Source organism: Ostrinia nubilalis, chromosome 6, assembly GCF_963855985.1.
Source record: "Ostrinia nubilalis chromosome 6, ilOstNubi1.1, whole genome shotgun sequence".
NCBI classification, from domain to species: Eukaryota; Metazoa; Arthropoda; class Insecta; order Lepidoptera; family Crambidae; genus Ostrinia; species Ostrinia nubilalis.
Genome location: NC_087093.1, coordinates 6,661,954 through 6,684,534, shown reverse-complemented (window position 1 = coordinate 6,684,534; position 22,581 = coordinate 6,661,954). Strand labels below are relative to the sequence as shown.

Below are 22,581 nucleotides of genomic sequence, written 5' to 3'. Positions count from 1 at the left end.
ATATTTACTATTTATCTATGTATGTATTCGTCATTTTAGAGTGAATAGCCCAGAAAAATAAATTAGTTTTGAAAGGCCTTAAGAGCGTTTACGCCGTTCGCGCCGCCGGCGCAAAAACAGTACTTTTTCAACCCGTTACAATCATTAACCAGTTACATTACAAATATGTTATAGGCATAAATAGTTTTAAGAATTCTATCAAGATAAGTCCACACAGGTTTTCATATTTCCACTTTAGCGTCAGTTTACAAGCTGAAATTTTTATAAAAATACTGTGAAAACGATATAACAAACATTTATATCCTATAGCATAGGTCCTTAGGCAAATAGTTAGTTGAGAAAATTCTTAGGTTTAAGCATTTTACAATAAGAAATCACAAATTCAAAGAACGTGAAATACTCAAAAATAAAAGTGATTTTTACACCATTATTCTTCTTTAATTCAACATAAAAATAGCTTAATATAATAAAATAACATCTTCTTTAAAATATTTACTTTGAAACGATATATAATTCATTGTTATTGTTTTGCTATAAACATTTGAAAACTATTAAAAAACGTCGCGCTCGAATCATTTCCAATGATGCCCCTTGAAACGCCGCGCTTCGCGTAAACGCTCTTAATATGGCTTTTTTGTAACTTTATGGACTTTAAATAAGAACCGTCATTATTGTAAGCCATTTTATTGATATTTACCTCAAAGATTAATGTATTTCATTTTATTAATAGGAAATTGTCGTAGTTTTTTAATATCCGGTATCCGGCCGGATAGTGAGTTACTATCCGGTATCCGGCCGGATAGTAAATTAGGGCCGGATATCCGGCCTACCGGATAGTTGCCGGATATCCGTTTCATCTCTAATACAGATATTACACGCGACGAAGTAGATACAGATATTAGCAATTTGTGCAATATAACCCATTTACCTAACACCCTGTATAATAACATACATATTGGTTGGTCATTCTGCGTTAATACAAATTTTATTCCCCCATAGCAATGCATCACAGATATTTAACTGATCAAATGGTTATTTGTAAGGGAAATCAATAGCGCGGAATACATTGGCTCCGCTCCCACAGAGCGCGTGCAATCGCATTGGCATCATCGGGTCCCGAGGGGCGCACTATCGCTACGCAACACCGCTACGTCTAAATAACCTCCAGCAGCGCGCGAAAAGCAATGACAACATTTTCACATGACCAGTTTTCATCTCTGCCAGACGCCACTCCCATAGGAATTCTAAATAGTATCTGCATTCCCCAATTGCCTGAGGGGACTACGGCCCTCCAAAGTTTCCCCTCCAAGTTCTCAAAGTGTTCTTTTTATTTAATAATATTCCAATATTCGAAAATAAAAAAAAACTGTTGGGGTTACGCACAGCATGAAAGGGGAAATTGTGGTGAAATTTTGATGTTTTATTTATTAGCGCTTTGAAAGTATTTTCAGTTGTATGAAAAATATTGTTCAGGTGAAATATTTAACCAAAATAATAACTTGTCCATTTAAAACAAAAATAACCTAATCTTTTAACGAATTATTTATCTGTGTTGTAATGAAGTCAAATAACCAAAAAGTAATTAATCTTTATAGCCAAAGGCGATTAATTTACAGCGTTGTCTCGTTTCATAATTACACGTTCGTTCATTCACGTACGATGTAGCGAAGCACTTACCTTTCCTCCTTTGTGTCCCGTCGCGTGAAAAAAATGAAAAATTAATGAGGTTAAAGTAGGACGTCTTATGAGCAAAATAACACCTACGCTATCTTACTGGAAGCCCACACACTGTAAAAAAACTACTCGTATATTCTCAGAATAACGTGTAGGTAGTATTTTTAAATTCTTATTGCCTACTTAGGTTTAGCGAATGCCTCTACATTTTCTGTAGCCAAACCTACGAAGAGCTTTTTGAACTTTTTAACATTGAAGTATACTTATATAAAAAGCACTCATGCAAGGAAGAATAAGAAACCCGTTCTTTCATTTCTTACACAGATAGAGAACTTCATGTAAACCCGAAGAAATGCAACTGCAACAACAGTAACATTTGTATATCTACATCTAAAAAAAATATTCTGCATCAAAACTGACACTGAGCAATTTGTGAAATCTCATCTCAGACACAATCTCAGAGGACAAATCACTAATAGCGGGGTGTGAAACGCTTGTGAAAGAAACCCTTCCACAAGAGTCAGACACAAAATCCAAACAAAATCTCTACAAACCAATAAAACTTAATTACATAAGCCTAATTATCAATGTGGATAGACCCTGTGTAAACTAAAATAATAACAATTTGCTCGCCAAGTAAAGTAAACTGCCTATATTACAAAATAGCCTCATCCAGCGTGTTTATTTAGAGCTGTGTGCAGAAGTTTGGCCCGGTTAGACGTCCCGAGGGTAGAATCAGCAACGTTTGAGGGTGTCGCTATGCAATATGTGGTTTCAGCCCCGTACATAATGTATGAAGTATCGTACACCCAACTCCGACACGTTGCGATGGCTTTTTTATTGCTCCTGTCATCAATTATTCCTTTTTCAATGTTAAGATACACGACGTACGTGCGCCCAAACTACTTAAAATATTGCTGAATTTGAATTATTTTATCACTTAAGTAATTCAGGTGAATTAATTTATTGGAGTGTCGTGTAGGTGTGGGCTGAGAATCGACATTAAACGAATAGGCATTTCATTTTAAAAGAAAACGTGACTCAGCTAAGTGCTAAGTCTACATTTGGGTACACAAGTACTACGCAGGCTATAAACATACTAATAAAATCTTATCTCAACCGCGTATTTACAAATACCTATTCAAATAATTGTATATTTATTCCTATAAAAAATATTTGAAGTCATTTAAAATTTCAACAATCGTGAATGTGATGCGAATACAAGACGTTTCGCGTACCTATATCATTCGAAAACCAGATCAGTAATACTCGTATTACCTATCCAGTTTCACAAAACTTAAACCCTTCATAAACGTGAATGGTGTTATCAACCAAAGTAGCTTTTGTAGGCAGAACACCTGAAGTATTCAGACCGGAATTTGTAAAAACGCGACTCATCCACAGCAAGTGATAAATTACAAAATTAAGATAAATCCTGCATATTCGTCTGAGAACTTGATGAGATGAAGACCTATTTAGTGGTGTAAGTAGTTAAGAACGTACCTATAGCTATTAATGAACTGTGGATATTATTATTGCTTTGTAAGTAGAGCAAATACGAATACTTATTAAGTTTGTGCGCCATAAAATACAAATTACTTGGTTATTTTGTTAACTGTACCTAATGTGGTACATTACCCACTTTATGTAATCATACTAAGTAGGTACTAACTAATAATGGTGCAAACGGATTTTTTCAATTGGAGTTAGCAGCATTAATTCACATACAGGAAAAGAGGTAAGTGATAATAAGATTAACGCTACCATAAAGTTTGATGAACATAATATTTACCAACACGTTTAGTTTTATTTTGTAGATAGTTTTTTAGCCATCTAAGTACGGTACAAGTACCTACATTCATTAAAAAAAACTAACTTACTTAAACTTTCAAAAATTGAGTTCGTGAAATGCGTCACTTTTGCGATGTGCGTAAGATTAATTACCTACACTTATCTTATCAATGGGTGCCGATAAACAATAATGTGCACGGTATCAAAGTACTCATCAAACATTGCATGCCTCGTGTTATCAATTTTTGTCTGGCTATTCAGATCCGACCTAAGTAGAGGGAAATACGAAACTAGCACAGAACTATTTAGTTAGCATATTATATCGCTTACTTTAAGCTATGCTAAGCTATACTCTTTAAACTAGGTAAGTATACAGGGTGGAATTTTGAAATGCCACCTGGAGGAAAAGTACCTACTCTTAATACTGTAGATATAAATTTTTACTGAAAGAAAACATTCCTTTATTTTTGAAAAGAAAGAGAACTGCATTCAAAGATTTTCGAAAATTTTTCGAAAATTCACTACCATACCATACAATTTTCTGTAACATAATTAAAATAATTTAAGTCTTCATGGTTTTCCTTTCATTTGATTTATCAAGTATGTTAGAGAGATTTCATCCTTATAGCTACTTAACCCTAACGATCGATGTAATAAAAATACAGAGTGTAATTTTTAACAGATTTTAGTTGGTTCGATTCCCAGGTGTAGCAAGCAAATTTTTGGAAATCTTTGAATGCAGTTTTATTTCTTTAAAAAAATAATGGAATGTTTTCTTTGAGAACATTTTTCTATCTACAATATTAAGAGTACTTTCCCTCCAGGTGGCATTACAAAATTCCACCCTGTATAGTTGGAAAACGGATTTAAGCTTAATTTTAAACTGCTTGCTCTACCTTCTAACTTTATCTTACAAGGCAGGCCGTTCAATAGCAGGGCTACGCGACGAATATTTATAAATTACAAGATAAACAAGCTGCTACAAGCATCCATCAACGCTTGCCTTGCCATGGTCATCGCTCAGTTAGTTTCTGAAAATTAAATGACCTTTGAGCCGAATAGAGTAAAGATACTTAAGTAAGAGATTATGTGGACTTTCCACAGAATAACATATGACTAAATGACTAATCTTTAAAATCATGATAATATCAAACTTCCTGATTATAAAATATCTTAAAATTACTACCACCATAATGTGATATTTTCTATATAGCTGTCTGTCTCATCACTTCAGTACGTCTAGCACGAAAAGCTTTCCACTTCGAATCGTTTGCGTATTCGAATCGCCATCAAAAAATTTAGTATGAAAACTTAAACAGCGCCCCTGTAAACTTGACCTAAAATGAACTCAGTATGAGAAATGGCAGAAACATAGGTAGAACGAAACTAATTTTGACAGTCGAGATCGTCATATTAACGTTGATTTCGAAGGCTAGATATCGCATTTTTTCGAATACGCAAACGATTCGAAGACGAAAGTTTTTCGTGCTAGTCACACAGTATCTAAAGATAGTTTATCTTGAACAACAAGATCATTATGTGTATGTTCAAATTCAATAATAGGTACATTATAAACCTAAAATCAAATTACTTAACATATTACTTATGTACCTATAATACAATCAAATTAGGTATCGAATTTTTATTTTACAGATATTCCTTGTTTAACTCTTTGATTTTGAGGTATTTTAAAATGTTAACTATGTCTCTTTTATCAGCTCAGCGATAACGCTGAGATAATAATATCTTTGTTTATCAACACACAATCCCAGACGCAAAACTGACTTCACAAAACACGCTTCACGGCTATTACTGTCTCATTTAGTATTTCGAATTCGTACCTAACTATTGAAATCTATCTATGGTATGTAAAATCGTAGATTTTTTTTATTTGACGTAAGCAGTCGTTTGTTTCAACAAAATACACAATACACATCCAAAATTAAGTCAGACGCATTGATCGCTCTGCCTCTGCTGAGTAATTTGTCGCGTCACGCGCAGTGAGCGGACGTCCAAGGTTCAATCAAACACCGAGCCATATTTAACTATTATGATATTATAACCTATGTATATTAATTATTATTTGCGGTCTTAGTATTAGGCAATTTGCCAATTCATCCGTAATAGTGAAAAGTCGGTCATTTGTGTTTTCATTTCAGTTTGGCGTAGCCTTTGCAGGCGACTAACGGTATGCCACGTGTGCAAGTCGAACAGGGCGCGTTGGCTGGCGTAGTCTGTGAACATGAAGAGGGAAAATACTACGCGTTCAAAGGCATCCCATACGCGAAGCCGCCACTCGGACCATTGAGATTCAAGGTAACAGATTTGTCATTCACGTAATCATTATTCGATTTTATATGCAATATAATTATGTATCTGCATAATCGGTGTATACTGGGCATGAATTATTAATTTGTTACTCACGTTAGGCTTTCGTAAACTCCCTCGTTGCACTCGCCAGATTTCGTTTAATCCGAGTATCGTACAAATTCACAAATTGCAAATTGCAGTGGCTACCTTGTGTTTTGTGAAAGAACATGGCCAAATCACTGGTGATGTGTACCTAAGAAATACGTTTCGGGAACTTGCAAAGTTCATATAATGAGAGCTACTTTTATTTCACCATGGCTACACGGTATGCTGTGGGAACTCTATAGCAAACAGAGAGTATCTTACATAAAAAACGTGGTTTAATTTGAAATTATAACGAATTCACGACGCGTTAATGCCCATTCAATTAGCACTCGATTCGCGTCCGCGGCGCGCCGTGCCGCAGGTAGATCGCGTGTCTGAATACAATTTACGGCCACACGCTTCCCCGGCGCCAACCTGATGCAGGCAAAATTTTAATGTATACCGTCGAGAGGCTGTATCAACACAGAATTAGCCCCAGGTTTAATTCTATTGATTCTATAATTTAATCTTCCAAAAATACTCTAATAGGTACTTACATTTCTTTACGCAGGCTCCTGAACCTCCAGAAGCTTGGTCAGGAATACGCGATGCCTCGCAACATGGGCCAGTGTGTCCTCAGTATAATGAGCGCCTGGACCGCATCGACGAAGGCAGCGAGGATTGCCTGTACCTGAACGTTTACTCCAAGAACCTCACGCCACCACGACCCCTCCCCGTCATGGTGTGGATCCACGGTGGATCCTTCTATACTGGGTCGGGGAATTCTGATTTCTATGGACCGGAATTTTTCATGGAACACGATGTTATTCTGGTCACATTCAATTATAGATTGGAAGTGCTTGGCTTCCTCTGTCTCGACAACGAGGAAGTACCTGGGAACGCCGGACTAAAAGACCAAGTGGCAGCTATGAAGTGGGTAAAAAAGAACATAGCCGCATTCGGTGGGGACACCGACAATATCACCTTGTTTGGCTGCAGTGCCGGTGCAGCATGCACGTCATACCATTTAATATCTGAAATGAGCAGAGGCTTGTTTAATAAAGCGATATGCCAAAGCGGAGTTTGCCTCAGTGATTGGAGCTACAATTTGTACCCACGACAACGAGCTTTCCAACTCGGTAAATTACTTGGAATAGACACAGAAGACGAAAAAGAGTTGTTGCAATTTTTAAAAAGTTTGCCAGCATCTTCGCTAATAAAAATAAAACTGCCACCACTACATATCGACGTTAAGAGAGATTTAACAGATAGCATAACTTTTGGACCAGTTATTGAAAAATCTGATTTGAAAGTAGAGAAATTCGTTACGGAACCACCGTGTAATCTAGTCAAAAAGGGCCTTATAGCCAAAGTACCTCTTATTTTGGGATACACATCTGGAGAAGGAATCGAAATAACGAGAAATATAAATGGACTAGTTGCATCAGGCATATTGTCCCAAGTAGGCGATGTCGTACCCAGGGAGTTAAAATTCCAATGGTCGTTGGAAAAAATCCAAGAGGTCGACGAAAAACTTCGAAAGTTTTACTTTCAAGATAAGGAAATAACTGTTGATATGATTCAAGAACTGACGAACTTTACGTCCGACTTACTATTTGTATACAATATACTGAGGTTTGCTCGACATCACTATCGTATCAACCAAAACAATCCCCCTGTTTACGTATATCAATTCGCAGCAGAAACTGAAAGGAATTATACAAAACAACAATATAACATGGATTCCATAAACGGTGTTTGCCACGCGGACGATTTGCATTACCTGTTCCACGTTTCATGTCTACCAATACCTTTGACAGAAGAGTCTAAAAAAACTATTAAACAATTTGTAACACTATGGGTGGATTTTGCCACATCAGGGTAAGTTTGTAGTTATTTATACCTATAAAAACACAGCTTATGCTAACAACTCACTGCAAGCTGCTGCTTGCTTTCTATTAACGTGAGCTTTTAAGAAGTGCCAAAAAGCATGATCCGCCGCTTATCTTTAGTTTGCAAACAAAATCGGTTTTAAATTTTAGTTTAACATTTGCAAAATGATATAGATTCATATATTTCTTCCTTGCAGGAACCCCACACCAGAAACGAAATTATGGCAACCTTTTACAGAATCCGACCGCTACTGTTTAGTCATCGATAAACAAAACACGTGTATTAATATTAGTGGCGCAGAAAATATTCGATTCTTAGAACAAATTTATGAAGAAACAAACTTGAATTAGGTAATATCTAAAAAGTTCTTGAATGTTCTTTCTCTGAGAAAGTCTGTACTGTTTATGTATAAGTAGTCAATATGTAAATAAATTCAATGTTATTTATGGAGCCAGTGTGTATATTCAAGTGTTGCCACCTGTATACCTATACAGATAAGTATTTTCGTTCTGATAATACATACAGTAAAGAATAGACCTTCTTTCTTAAAACGTAATAAATAGATATTTAGCGGCTAACATAATGGTGAATTTTCACTTAGGTATTAATTAACAGAAACAAATAATTGGAAATTAATTTCTTATAATTATTAAACGTACACATTATTTTCTTAAAAATAATAGTCATCCCTTACAAATACTGCAATATCGCACCAATTCATCTAGACGACATACCGTATATTAAAACCTTACATTATTTTTAAATGAGACATAACTAAGAAAATAATATAGTGTTATGAACACTATTGTATATTTTCTAATAAATATGCGTTATTGCAGTATATACGAACATTCACATCAATCAAAACATTCAATAAAGATACTCTGCCCTAAATCTGCATACAACATACAATAGTACATTTCGATTTTAGCAACAAGATGGTGTACTGCATTGGAAAGTACAAATAATACTATGAAACTATAAAAAACACCAACAAATCTCTGTTCTAATAGATAAATTTTAGAGGAATTACAGTATTTAGCTAAATTGATTTTAAAAATATGAAATGTTATTAAACCAAATTTATTGAATTGCAGACTCAAGCCCTAATTTGACTGATGAATAAATCTTATCGTTTACACAACAAAGTTAAATTATGTAGGTATTTTACAATTTTGCAAATTTTCATTTTTGTTCATAATAGAAAAGAAGAAAAGATGTGGCACTGTAAAAGATATTGACTTTGTGACTCTAGAAACATGACCAACAACTAAAATTGGTTCCGATTTTTCAGTGCATGTACTATAAATTGTACAATCGTCTGGGTCTGTTTTGCAGTTGAGGCAATTGTAAATATTTTGAAGCAACCCGTCCAATAAAATATTATAGTTTTCATGTGTTGAGACAGAAAAGTCGTCTTCTATCTTCAACAAAACATTGGACATAGTTTGAATAGAAGTTGATACACAGAGAAGATTTTGCATTCAGAAATTAGATGACATCAAACTATATCACGGGAAGTTATTATATTATTATATTACTACTGATATTATAAGGCATCTAAGTCATTTACTTATCGGACTCTAATGTTATTATGGTTCTATATTCATTCGGGCAGAACGCGCGACTCAAATCGCCCAACTATCATCAGACGGGTGTCAGACGCATTAAAACAGTTCAAGACACCATCCGATCGAATTTACGCTGACTATAAAAAATCACCCTAAAAATATCTAATGTTCAACTGCAATTTTGTGATATTTGAACACATCTGTTTAAATTTTAAAATAATCCAGTGCTCACTTTTTGTTTAACGTACAGTTCAGGCAGGTATGCGTGAAGTCCGTATTCAGGGTAGGGGCGCGCTGGGCGGTCAGTAGCGGCCCGAGCGCGAGTTGCGCGGCGGCTCGCGGCGCCCACGTGACCGCGAGCGGCGGCGGCGCTCGCGCGAGCGGCTGCGCGAACGGCGCCCGCCCTTGCGGCGGGAGTACAAGTATCTGGAACGAAGTTAAAGGACATTGGCCATTAAACTATGGACACTCGGCACATTTTGCGTCCGTCAGCGTGCGTCTTTAGAAAATGTTAGGGCCCTCGCTCACGACGACTTTTTGTAGTGAACGCGCGTTTTGTAAACGAGCGACAGCATAGCTACTAACGCGCGTTTTGTAAACGAGCGACAGCATAGCTACTAACGCGCGTTAGTTGTATTTGCAACGCACTACAGAAGCGATGCCAACGCGCTACTAACGCGCTACAGCAGCGCTACTAACGCGCTACAGCAGCGCGACTGTATCGATGCGAACGCGCAACCGTGTCGGACGAGATCGGGGAGAGAAGGGGAGGGAAATACTGAATCGCTACTGCATCGCTACAAAAAATCGCCGTGGACGAGGGGCCTTAAGTATGGCCCTTGCAACGGGAGTACAAGTAACTGAAACGAAGTAATAGGACACTGATCATAAAGCTATGGAAACTCGGCACATTTTGCGTCAGCGTGCATCAAAATGTACGGCCACAAAATATGAAAATTAAATAACTCATCTCTCTTACTCTGTCGTAGTAGCAGAGCAACTAGTTTCCTAAGCTAATGAGGATTGCTTAAGCAATGCACCTTAACCTGTGGTTCACGTTTAGCTTTGAATAGGTAGCATTCTAATTAATATTGGATCATGGTTTCCTGGCAAGTCATTATAAAAATAAATAAAATAATTAATAAACATACTATCGTAATTTCATTATAGACTCATCATCAAATTATTTCTAATGATTAGCAAAAAAAATAATAATTCACATTGAATTATAACTTTATAAAGCAATATGGTAATCATTGGGGAAGGCCTATGTTCAGCAGTGGAAGCCCTGTGGTTGAAATGATAATGATGATAATGATGAATTATAAGACTGGGTCTGCATGAGTGGATGGTCTCAATATTAAATGCAACTTGACACAAAAGCCATGTAAAATAGCAAGGTTAAAGATGGTCTTGCCATACAAAATTAAATATGGCCATTTACTAGAACTTAGAGGACTGGAGGCCTTGAGGCAACAAAGGAGTGGAAGCCCGCTGGCCCTGAATAATTTTCCACATAAAATGGTAATTTTTTTTTCAGTCAGTATTCAATAAATAATTTCAAAGAAAGCGAAAAAAAATTCAAATAAAAGCAGTTTACTTAGTCTGTTTTTTTTTTTCTGAAGTCTATTGTGGGGAGGGGCCCCTCTTTTATGGAGTCCCAGGGCTGTTGCCCTAAATCCGGCGCTGGATTAGTCATGGATGGGTGTTGGTCATTCAAAATTCTTTAACAGTATGATTGAACTTTAAAAGTGCTCATTTTCTGTGATTAAAGAATTTTTTTGAAGACAGACTAAACCACAGAAGACCATAGGAATATTCGTTCGTTCATTCGTTTCAGCCAAATGACGTCCACTGCTGGGGAAAAAGGGCTCCCCCAAGTATTTCCATAATAAAGTCCTGCGCTGCCCGCATCCAGGTTCTTCCCGCGATCTTTACCAGATCCTCGGTCCACGCTACGTCGTCTTCCAGCCCGTGGTCACCATTCGAGAACTTTTCTGCCCCAACGGCCATCTAGCATAGGAATATTACAAATAAAAAATTACCTCCTCAACTCTCTGGAAATAGGCTTCAGATGCATGAAGTTGCAGAACCCACTCCTAGTGCACTCGCCCATCTCGTACTGGCGGCAGCAGGCCTCACGGAAGTCCGTGACGGGCGACAGCTCGGCGTAAACCGGCCGCCCGCCGAACCAGCGGTTGTTCAGGTCGTTGACCGCCTTCTCGGCGTCCTCCTCGCGACGGAACTGAAAAGGTAGATGATACAATTACAGGCAAGATACCAATTGCAATGCATTTTGTGTTTTGTGAATACAATTGCAATTTGTGAATACAAATTACTAATAATCCCACCTACCCCTAACATGCTTGTGTTACTAGTGCATTCACCACAGTAATCGAGCAATGGCAGAGTTCAAACTCATGTTTCTCAGATCACGAGTCAGCCAGTCAGACCCTTTCGGATATTGTGGCTTCGGAGAAGTGAGTGGTGATAGTATTGAGTGGGTGGTTGTATAGTGCCTTATATAGATAACTTTTCTTTCTGCAAACGTAAACTGCAATAAAGTATGCTCTAAAGCACTATAACCATAGCTGGGCACCGTTAATCAAATAGTTAACTTCGTTAATCGTTAAACCGTTAATAAAAAAATTTACTTCGTTAAACGTTAAAACGTTACATTTCGCAAGATTTAACGCAAGTTAACGTTAATCGTTAACACATGATAATAAAACGAAAAAAAAATATTGTATGTAAGGTTCAAATAATTTCGAAAGCTTGTATCGCGCATGGAATTTATTCCTCTTTTATGTTTGCATAAGTACAATTATTTTTTTCGTTTTAGTACAACTGAATTTCAGAATAAAAGCTTGTTTTAAAAAAAGTTTAAAACACTTTTTAGTACTATCTCAATCTCAGAGCCTTGGTTCAATTACAATACAATTTAGCACCAAAGTGCTCGAAAAGACAAATCCAGCAAACCCAAACTCGATAAGTTTCCACCGTTTCGTTTAGGAATTCCTATGGCCACCTCCTGACTCCATCATCAGGACCCTGGACATCATCTAGTACTAAAGTGCTCGAAAAGACAAATCCAACGAACCCAAATTCGATGCGATGCTGCCGTTTCATTTAGGAGTTCCTATGGCCACCTCATGACTCCATCATCAGACCAGCTCAATGGTACCATAACATTTCATTGTCATCATACTTACATAAGTATACCAAATTTCAGCTCAATGGGTTCAGGAAAACTGGTCTTAAATTCAGTGGCAAGAGTTGTCCCACACATACAAACAAGTGTCGTTAGTGATCTGGTTACAAAAACTGTTGTTTTGGGTTCTGGAAGTTCTGGAAGCACGTTCACGAAGTACGTTCGGGTACTTGTCAGAACGCGTTTTTCTAGCGTTTTTCAGCGTGCCTGCTGTATCTTTTTGGTAAATAGTAGGTACTGGATTAACGATTAACGGACTTAGGATAATTTAACGGAAGTTAACGAGTCCGTTAACATTTTTTAAAGTTAACTTAAAAGTTAATCCGTTAATAGAAATGTTAACTTCGTTAATTAACGATTAACGGATTAACGAGTTAATGCCCAGCTATGACTATAACTAAATGCCTACAGATAGATTAATTAATTTAGATGCACTGTGTGTGATCACAGGGACTTGAACAATGCCTGCAAACATTTCAAGTTCAGGTAACCCATTTTAACACCATGTGTCTTTCCAAATCCAGAATCATTGTAAATCCTTTAGGACTTAGTTAAACTTTTTCTCCATCGAGAGAGTAGATGATAAAAAATATTTTAAAATATCTTCAAAAGATTACATTACTACAACATGCAATATATTACTTAGGTACTTACTTTAATGTAAACATTGCCTACTAAATGGTCTCCGAGATTGTCACACACATTCATTTCTTCAATCTCTCCATACTTGTCTTCACATTCGACAAAAACATCTTCAAAGAAATTGTCGTAATGCTCCTGCATCTCTTCATCAGACACATTGGCAACCACCACTAGAAACAAACAAAAATTTTATGAGTAAATAAGTGAATCATAATCAATGTATTTTTCTCCCACTTGACCACTTGCTTGGCTGAAATGTATTTGCTACTCACTTCTATTTCATCATTGTACAAAAATAACAAATACTGGAAAATGTACAGTATTCACTATCCACATACAACGTGTCCCAAAATTCAAGGATAAGCCGGCGCCGCAGGATGGACATAGTCATGACTACTTTGGGAAAAATAAGAAAAAAAATCTATCTCAATTATTTTTTAAGTTACACAATAAATTATGAAATTCGTCGAAAATTGACACCCCTTATGATATTTTACATTACCACGACTACAATTTTTCAAATACTTCTGTTTTTTTGTTTGTATCGGCAACTTAAGTAGTGCTGCTATCCACTCCAATTCTTAAAACCCTCAGAATCCTTGCAGTTTTTACACAAAAGTTAATCAAAATATGATATTTCCTTAAAATTTTGAACGATTTTTACTTTCACTCCACTTTGACTCGTCGTTTTGTAAAAAAACAGTATCCCTTTCGCACCTGAGATTTTCGTTCCTTTGTTTTGCAATGAAAACTATATTATTTTGGCAAAGAAGTGGTAATATTAATGTAAAAAATAGTAAAAAAAATCCAGCGTATAACAGGACTTTGGAAAGTCGATATCACGATAGTGAGCTCTGGGGCTGACTTCTACCAACTCACGATCGTGCATTTATAAGTTTTGATGTGATTTTTATGCAATGATAATGTCCGCTTATCAGAAAAATATTTATAATGAAATAAAATGCATCTGGTTATTAGAAAATACTTATTTAATAAATGCTAACATTATAGCTTAGGTACAACATTACAGTATTTTGTTTTTATTGGAATGTAAATGTTCTTTCAACAGACAAATTAGAAACTAAACGAAATTCACATAATTTTATATGAGATCATTTTCATGTTCATTTGCGAGATAAACTCATGTTTCTTAGGAAACAAAAATTTAACACAAAAACGAAGAAATTAACTAAAAGGCCTTTCTGGCTGTACAACTTTACTATGTCGATTGCGGTGCCCCCAGTACTGTCCTTGCGTTACAGGTGCGTTGCCGGCCTTTAAGGTGAAGATACGCTCTCTTCTTGAAATTTTGCAGGTCGTATCCGTCCGGAAACACCGCAGACGACAGTCCATTCCACAGTTTGGTTGTACGGGGCAGGAAGTTTCTAGAGAAACGTACTGTTGTGGACTGCCAACCATCTAAGTGGATGGAAGTGCTGTCGGGTAGATCGGTGGCGAAAAGTGGCGGCAGGAATAAGTCCGGACAATTCTTCGGAGTACTCCCCATGATACATGCGATAGAAGATGCACAATGAGGATACAAATCTCTACGCAGCGCCAAGGGGTCAAGCAAATCCAAAATGTTCTGGCAGTTAATGATTCAAGCTGCTCTCCGTTCAATGCGGTCCAGAGGGAGAAGCTGGTACTGGGGCGCACCTGCCTAAAGATGAGAACAGTATTCCATATGAGGCCGAACCTGCGCCTTGTAAAGTTGCAGACGATGGGCAGGAGTGAAATACCGCCAGTACATTGAGATCCTAGGATATGAAAGTTACTATTGAACAAGGTGTCTGCTTTGACTTTTTAGAACAAGATGGGTCTGCTTTTCTACCATCCATACTATCAGACGTAGACTTCCTCTTAGATATTTAATTGCCCAGCTGCCACAGATGGGTGAGGCGGAGAAGATAACTCAACTTCAGCTTTTTCATCATTTTCCGGCTGCGGAGGGATAAACTCTTGGTCGTTGTCGACAAATTCCAACTCGGAACAGTCACCCTCGTCGAGGAAGCCCAAAACGAGGTCGTTGTTCAATGGCAAATATAAAAAAAAACCTTAAAAGTCACGATCATGCGTTGGCACAATTGCAACCCAGATATCACGATAGTGAGCTGGGATTTTTTTCATAAATTTAATGGGTAATTGCTAAGAATATAGAAGAAATTTATAGTTATTCAGATGCAACATACACTTAATGATGCAATACAATCAAAATATCAATGAATTCCTACGAAAATTGCAATAAAATAAATATTACTTACGACGTCCAGTGACGGGGTCAAAAAACGCAGCCATTTTTCCGGTGCGCTCTCGGCTACTGATTCATTTAGCCGCCAAAACTGTTTTTTATTGGTTAGATCGATAAGCGCACGATCAAGTGAGGTCGGTTTGGCGCGGAGAAATGAATTTGGCGCGAACTTATAATTTTTCAAAGAAGAAACTCACGATCGTTTCATTCAGGTGCGAAAGGGGTATGAACACTACTGCGGCAAGTTTTTTATAAAGTTGACGCAACTATCCAAGATTCCAAAATGGTATAATACTCTAAGAAAACTAGTCGCAAAAAAGATATGCGTACCATTTTTACAAGCACTTCGCTTGTTAGTTAGTTGTATGAGATAAATCTTGCAATTAAATTTAAAACCAGTTCTCCTCAACCAATTGAGCTGAAATTTGGTATACTTATGTAAGTACGATGACATTGCAATATTATGGTATCATTGAGCTGGATGGAGTCTGGAGGTGGCCATAGGAACTTCTAAACGAAACGGCGGAATCGCATCTAGTTTGGGTTCGTTGGATATCTTTACGAGCACTTTAGTGCTAGATGATGTCCAGGGTCCTGATGATGAAGTCAAGAGGTGACCAGGAGCTGGCCAAAGGAACTCCTAATCGAAATGGCGGAAGATTATCGAGTTTGGGTTCGTTGGATTTGACTTCCCGAGCACTTGGACCATGAGATTGAGAAACAACTAAAAAGTGTAAAATAAAGTTATAATAAAAAAAAAACTTTTTTAAAAACAAGCATTAATGCGAAATTTTACGAAAGAATTTAACGATAAAAATAATTGTATGCAAGGTTCAAATAATTTCGAAAGTTTGTAGCGCAAACAGAAAAAAAGAGGAATAAATTCCATGCGCGATTATAACTTTATTTTAAACTTTTTAGTTGTTTCTCAATCTCATGGCCCAAGTGCCCGAGAAGACAAATTCAACGAACCTAAACTCGATAAGCTTCCACTATTTCGTTTAGGAGTTCCTATGGCCAGCTCCTGGCCACCTCTTGACTTCATCATCAGGATCCTGGACATCATCTAGCACCAAAGTGCTTGAAAAGACAAATCTAACGAACCTAAACTAGATGCAATTTCGCCGTTTCATTTAGAAGTTCCTATGGCCACCTCCAGACTCCATCCAGCTCAATGATACCATAATATTGCAATGTCATCGTACTTACATTAGCATACCAAATTTCAGCTCAATTGGTTGAGGAGAACTGGTTTTAAATTTAATTGCAAGATTTATCCCATACTAACTAACAAGCGAAGTGCTTGTAAAAATGGTACGCATATCTTTTTTGCGACTAGTTTTCTTAGAGTATTATACCATTTTGGAATCTTGGATAGTTGTGTCAACTTTATAAAAAACTTGCCGCAGTAGTGTTCATACTGTTTTTTTACAAAACGACGAGTCAAAGTGGAGTGAAAGTAAAAATTGTTCAAAATTTTAAGGAAATATCATATTTTGATTAACTTTTGTGTAAAAACTGCAAGGATTCTGGGGGTTTTAAGAATTGGAGTGGATAGCAGCACTACTTAAGTTGCCGATACAAACAAAAAAACAGAAGTATTTGAAAAATTGTAGTCGTGGTAATGTAAAATATCATAACGGGTGTCAATTTTCGACGAATTTCATAATTTATTGTGTAACTTAAAAAATAATTGAGATAGATTTTTTTTCTTATTTTTCCTAAAGTAGTCATGACTATGTCCATCCTGCGGCGCCGGCTTATCCTTGAATTTTGGGACACGTTGTATAGACTCAAAACAGGAAGGGACTGTGAGAAAAGTCAAGTTTAGTTAAAATAAGAAATATAGAAAAAAACAATACTTACAGTGACTTCCATCTGCAGATTTAGCAGAATTTTGGGGGTTCACATACAAATTTTGTAGTAAGACAGTTTGTGAAAAGGTAGGCTTATTGTGAATTCGAGAGCAACGGTCTCCGTGACGACATGCTCCTATCTTGAAGTAAAAAGAACAATTTACTCTGAAAAGAAGAAATTATTTTAGGCAAATGCTCAGGTTATGAATTACATTCAGTTAACTTTGGAAATAATTTTAACATACAAGTATGGAGATATTTTACAATATAATAAAGATAACAGAATCTTCCTGTCTAGATTACTTACTTGTCTTTTTCGGTACCAAATATAGCCGCTAAATACTCTGCCATTCTGACCGATGTAGATAGAAGTAACCTAAAAACTACAATCTAAATTAATGAAAAATATGGAAATTCCACACACAGTTGGTACCTGTGTTTTAAATTAATTACTAAATCAAAAACACGTATTTCTTGTGAAATAAACAAGCGATTGGCATTAAAATAACTTTAAGTAAAAATCTCCATTTCAGCCAACACCAAACACCGCCACCAAACACTAGTGATGTGCACAGATGAGACTGGTGATGTGACAAGTGACAGTCAAGTAGTGGTGGTCATAAAAGAATCGACAAACGATCTGCTGCTTTTACATTATGCGGAAATTAGCTAAATCAATGTGAACCAGTGAACACAACACAAACCGAACAGTGGAGTAGGATAAAAATCGCAATCAACTTTTATCGAAACCAAAACCCATCCAAAACCATACGAAAGTCCTTAGCTCCGGCTCCGGCGCGGCGTTTTTTTTTTACATCGCTCCGTAAATAGAGATGGGTAGTGGGTAAAAACCCATTTCACCCGATTGGGTGAAAACTGGGTGATTTGGGTAAAAACCCGGTTTTTACCCATTACCACCCATTCTGGTGGGTGAAAACAAAAATAGCATTTTTTTAAAGTGAGAAGTGGTATTTATTGCTAAGGGGGCGTTCTAGTGTTACGTAATGCAATCTGGGGGGAGAGGAGGTCTTGAAAAACGTTACAATGCGTTACAGTGGCGGAAGGGCGGTTCGATTTCAAGTTTTTAAGCAGAAGTACTTTGTAGTTGGTGTTGTTATTTATAACTTTATACCGTAATGTCATCAAAGAGAGAGTTTGGCATCCCCCCCCCCCCCCAAGTCCTTGCCATGATCACAAATTATTGTGTTCCTACTAAATTTCTTCTAAATCGGTTCAACGATTCTTGAAATAACACCATTTTATAAAATAATTGGTCACATCATCATAACGTGATCAATTTTACGATTTGGCCACGATATAAATGCATATTAGTGTTAAATTTGACTTATTACTTATTAATCAATAAACTTAAATGAGAAAAATTCAATAAAAATAAAGAAAAGATACCAATTGAAATAATTATAAAATTATTTGTTTTCACCCGGTGTAAACACCCACGGGTGGAATGAAACGGGTTTTTATTGGGTTTTTACCCTCATGTGGGTTTTTACCCGGGTGGAAACCCATCTCTATCCGTAAATGGATTCGATTTTTGATTCGATCACAAAGTGCCACTTGACTTGTCTAGCCTGTGGGTCTGGACAAAGTGCACATTAAAATCGCAAACCAGTCGAAAAAAGGTCGAAAAGCATTTTTTTTTTATTCGTTTTTCGATTTGATCAAACAGTCCCCGGTGTCGCGGCGACTGACATTAGCGAAAGCTTCCTATTGGTTTGCGATGGCATTTTGACTAGACCCACTGCTCAGTCAGACACACTATCAAAAGTCAAAACTGAAAATTTATATTATCACGTGGCTCTTTTTTTTTATTGCTACGATATGCCTTTTACCAGTGTCGAGTTAAAAACGGGAATTTAAGAAAAAACGTCTCTGAACAAAATGCCAAATGTGACAGTTTTTATCTCGAAAGATGACCGAAAAGCCTTTTTTGTATGGAGTTTCAACGGATTCGATTTTCGATCAAAAAGTGCCACAACACTAGATTGTCTGTTGACGTGCGTTCCGGTTTAGTCGATGGTCTTTGGTGGATTGAGAATCTGTGCTAATCCCAACTATATAATATTATAAATGCGAAAGTAACTCTGTCTGTCAGTCTGTCTGTCTGTCTGTCTGTCTGTCTGTCTGTTACGCTTTCCCGCTTAAACCTCGCAACCGATTTTGATGAAATTTGGCATAGAGATAGTTTGAGTCCCGGGAAAGAACATAGGATAGTTTTTATCCCGGTTTTTGAAACAGGGACGCGCGCGATAAAGTTTTTCTGTGACAGACAAAATTCCACGCGGGCGAAGCCGCGGGCGGAAAGCTAGTTATAAAAATAAAGTATAAAATTAATTTGTCTGTGGTAGTGTGGTGAAGAGCTGTCGTACGGGTGTAATGTGGTTTTTGTAAAATGGATTTTTTCTAAAATTTTATATTTGTTGGAATTAAAAATATCTAATGAATATTACTCATAGTTTTTAAGGGACTTTCTTGGTCGGATAACCGCCTATAATCGTACCGAGTCTTATTGCAAAATTTTACAAAAAACTTAAAAATTCATGGCAGCTAGAGCATTACTTTAAATTAGTCGTTGTTCGTGCCTTGTCGACGTGTTGTGACAACAATGTCTTACAATTCCTCGCTTGACGAGTTCTGCGGATCTACTTTTTGGGTAAGTAGGTCTTTGAACTTTGTAGGTACCTACCAAATATGTCAGAAAGTTTTTGTTCCCCACAGTGGCAGAAACAAGTACCTAGGTAGCTAGAGTTTTTAACAACTTGCGAGTCCAATTCAATTACTTTACAACTTGTTAATCAAGTTTAGCAATTCATATTTGGACGTAGTTATGCTACAACGTTCCAACCCACACGCAAGTCGAACTGAGAAAATCGCGTTTTTGTAAATTTGTGGTACGCTTTTTTTTGGTAGCGAGTAGAACTGAGTAGTATGTATCACTTCAACTAAATAAATAAACGTTATTTTATTACGTACTTGTCATTAAAATTTACTAATATTACTCATACAAATTTTGAAAAAAATGTACTTGGAACGTTTTTGCAAAAAGGCTTTTTGTATGAAATTAGTTTTTACCTTATTTTGCAAAAACGTTCCAAGTACATTTTTTTCAAAATTTGTATGAGAAATATTAGTAAATTTTAATGACAAGTATGTAATAAAATAACGTTTATTTATTTAGTTGAAGTGATACATACTACTCAGTTCTACTCGCTACCAAAAAAAAAAACATACCACTTTTTTTCCCGCTAACTAGTGGTACGCTTTTTCCCGCTAACTTCCGTTCCCGTGGGAATTTTGCAATATCCTGTTGTAACTAAGCTTAAAGTTTATTAAGGTACTTGCATGCCAAATTTCAAGCGTCTAACTTAAGCGGTTTAGATTTTTCATACAAAAGGATTTTCCCGCTAAATCCCGTTCCCGTGGGAATTTCGGGAATTCTTTTCTTAGTGCACCTCTACGGTACCTAAGCTACGTCCCTTCCAAATTTCAAGTGCCTACGTTTAGCCGTTTAGGCTCTGCGTTGATATGTCAGTCAGTCAGTCAGTTTCTCCTTTTACATATTTAGATTTACAATGGCATACTTTTAAAGTAGCAGAATTTCTTTTGGCAAAATTTCATTCAGAATAATATCGATTAGCATAACATTTTATTTGGTACCATTCCACTTGGCATACTATGCAGATGGCAGTTTTTAGTTTGAAATATTTAAAATATTCTGCATAATATCGATTAGAATAATTTTTATTTAGTAACACGATTATTTGGTACCATTCCACTTGGCATACTATGCAGATGGCAGAATTTCTGCAATATTGAAAATATTCTGCATAATATCGATTGCATGACGTTTATTTGGTATATCCTGTCCAGGAATGTTGCGGAAAACTAATTGTACTAAGTGTACTGTAACTGAAAACATCATTGATAGAAAAAAAATACATTTATTACAATGGACATCACACAAATGCAGGCAATTACATAGACTCATGACAGTGGCACGTGGCACATAATAATGGAAGAAGAAAAAAAAAAAAAAGCAAGAGTAAACTGAGCAGTGCCACCCATTCACCAACAAGATGCCAACTGCAATGGGACCCCACTTTAATATTATGCAGAATGAAATTTTGCCAAAAGAAATTCTGCTATTTTAAAAGTATGCCATTGTAAATTCGGACATAAACATTCTATCAAACGATAATTAATATTTATTATCTATAATTATACATATTATTATTATAAATATTTTTAATTTTTAAAATAATATTGTTTCATTTTTATACTTATTTTTGCTAAAATATAGTTATACTTATGTTTTAGAAAAAAAAATAATATATTAACTACCAAAATAATATTATAACAATTTTCACACATTGGAACGTTTTTGCAAATTAAGTTAAAGCCACTTTCAAACAAAAAGCCTTTTTAAAAACGTTCCAAGTACATTGGAACATTATTTTTATTTTATTCAGTCCAAAACGAATTAAAAGCATACGATCCAAATGGAATGTCACTTTTTAACATTTAAAATTAGTTATTTGTAAAACGTTCCAAAATGATTGGATCATTATTTTCATTGTATTCAGTCCAAAACGAATTAAAACATAACGTTCCAAATGGAATGTAACATTTTAAGATTTTATTTAGATCTTTTGGATCGTTTTATCATTTGGACCGCTTAATTATTTCATTAATTATTGTCGTAAGATAGTCAGTGTCTTCAGCACTAGATAGGGCCACCCAAAATACCTAGCTTGGGCTCAAAAACTCAATTTTGACCACCTTGTGGGTTGGAACGTTGTAGCATAACTACGTCCATTTCTAACTCTAACTACGTAAGCTTAGTTACACAAGTTTACCAAAATACATTTTATAGTAAAATGTTCATTTCAAAAAATATTGGTGAGCTAAAATAAAAATTTAACTGCTTCATTTCGTTACAAAAATGATAATGACCATGACCTTTAAGTTAAAATATTATTAGAATGTTACATCAACACAAAACCTGTTATTGTTATCCCACCAGGTATTATAAAAATGTAAAAATCTACCTAATCTCATCATCTTTTGATATTGTTGAATGCAGGCAGTTGGGATCTTTTATCTATAACAAAAAATGTTTCTCTAGCATACAGTAAACAGCACATTCAGACAGACTACATTTTTATTACGAGGTATTTTCAGTTACCAGTTTAAGATGCCACAATATTTATACTTATAAGCTGTTGTCTGTACATACACATTTTTTATTATTCAATAAATGAAAAATATTAAAAATACTATATA

At 36.1% G+C, this 22,581-nt stretch overlaps 3 protein-coding genes across 11 annotated transcripts in view; 2 read left to right on the top strand and 1 right to left on the bottom strand.

The window, feature by feature from the left end:
- Window positions 1–3,086: 3,086 nt before the first annotated feature.
- On the top strand, window positions 3,087–8,202 carry LOC135072475 (carboxylic ester hydrolase-like). Of its 3 annotated transcripts, none has more exons than XM_063966393.1 (4): window positions 3,087–3,157; window positions 5,625–5,781; window positions 6,431–7,740; window positions 7,949–8,202. In XM_063966393.1, exons 2-4 carry the CDS (start codon window positions 5,656–5,658, stop codon window positions 8,100–8,102), a joined length of 1,590 nt encoding a protein of 529 aa, XP_063822463.1. In that variant the 5' UTR covers window positions 3,087–3,157; window positions 5,625–5,655; the 3' UTR covers window positions 8,103–8,202. The 3 variants fall into 3 exon arrangements, with proteins under 3 accessions (XP_063822463.1, XP_063822462.1, XP_063822464.1); XM_063966392.1 differs by lacking the exon at window positions 3,087–3,157 and adding an exon at window positions 5,224–5,329; XM_063966394.1 differs by lacking the exon at window positions 3,087–3,157 and adding an exon at window positions 5,352–5,482.
- Window positions 8,203–8,377: 175 nt separating this feature from the next.
- Window positions 8,378–17,856, bottom strand: LOC135072476 (splicing factor U2af 38 kDa subunit). The gene is made up of 5 exons (XM_063966395.1): window positions 17,588–17,856; window positions 17,291–17,445; window positions 13,189–13,346; window positions 11,369–11,568; window positions 8,378–9,749 (listed from the first exon to the last, which is right to left on the bottom strand). Exons 1-5 carry the CDS (start codon window positions 17,629–17,631, stop codon window positions 9,626–9,628), a joined length of 681 nt encoding a protein of 226 aa, XP_063822465.1. The 5' UTR covers window positions 17,632–17,856; the 3' UTR covers window positions 8,378–9,625.
- A 1,766-nt stretch (window positions 17,857–19,622) lies between these two features.
- LOC135072478 (multidrug resistance-associated protein 1) overlaps window positions 19,623–22,581 on the top strand; it is a 45,080-nt gene continuing 42,121 nt past the window's right edge. For all 7 annotated transcript variants that reach the window (XM_063966402.1, XM_063966399.1, XM_063966400.1 and 4 more), the window contains exon 1: window positions 19,623–19,951. In XM_063966402.1, the coding sequence (XP_063822472.1) occupies window positions 19,904–19,951 (48 nt within the window). In that variant the 5' untranslated portion in view covers window positions 19,623–19,903. The remainder of the gene's footprint in view (window positions 19,952–22,581) is intronic.

Excerpts from the sequence above, each read along its gene's own strand:
- LOC135072475 (XM_063966393.1), top strand. The coding sequence starts at position 5,656 with ATGCCACGTGTGCAAGTCGAACAGGGCGCGTTGGCTGGCGTAGTCTGT. Across the intron at positions 5,782-6,430 it reads TCGGACCATTGAGATTCAAG|GCTCCTGAACCTCCAGAAGC; the intron begins GTAACAGATTTG and ends TTCTTTACGCAG. Across the intron at positions 7,741-7,948 it reads GTGGATTTTGCCACATCAGG|GAACCCCACACCAGAAACGA; the intron begins GTAAGTTTGTAG and ends TCTTCCTTGCAG.
- LOC135072476 (XM_063966395.1), bottom strand. The coding sequence starts at position 17,631 with ATGGCAGAGTATTTAGCGGCTATATTTGGTACCGAAAAAGACAA. Across the intron at positions 17,446-17,587 it reads TTTGGTACCGAAAAAGACAA|AGTAAATTGTTCTTTTTACT; the intron begins GTAAGTAATCTA and ends TCTTCTTTTCAG. Across the intron at positions 9,750-11,368 it reads ATTTCCAGAGAGTTGAGGAG|ATACTTGTACTCCCGCCGCA; the intron begins GTAATTTTTTAT and ends ACTTCGTTCCAG.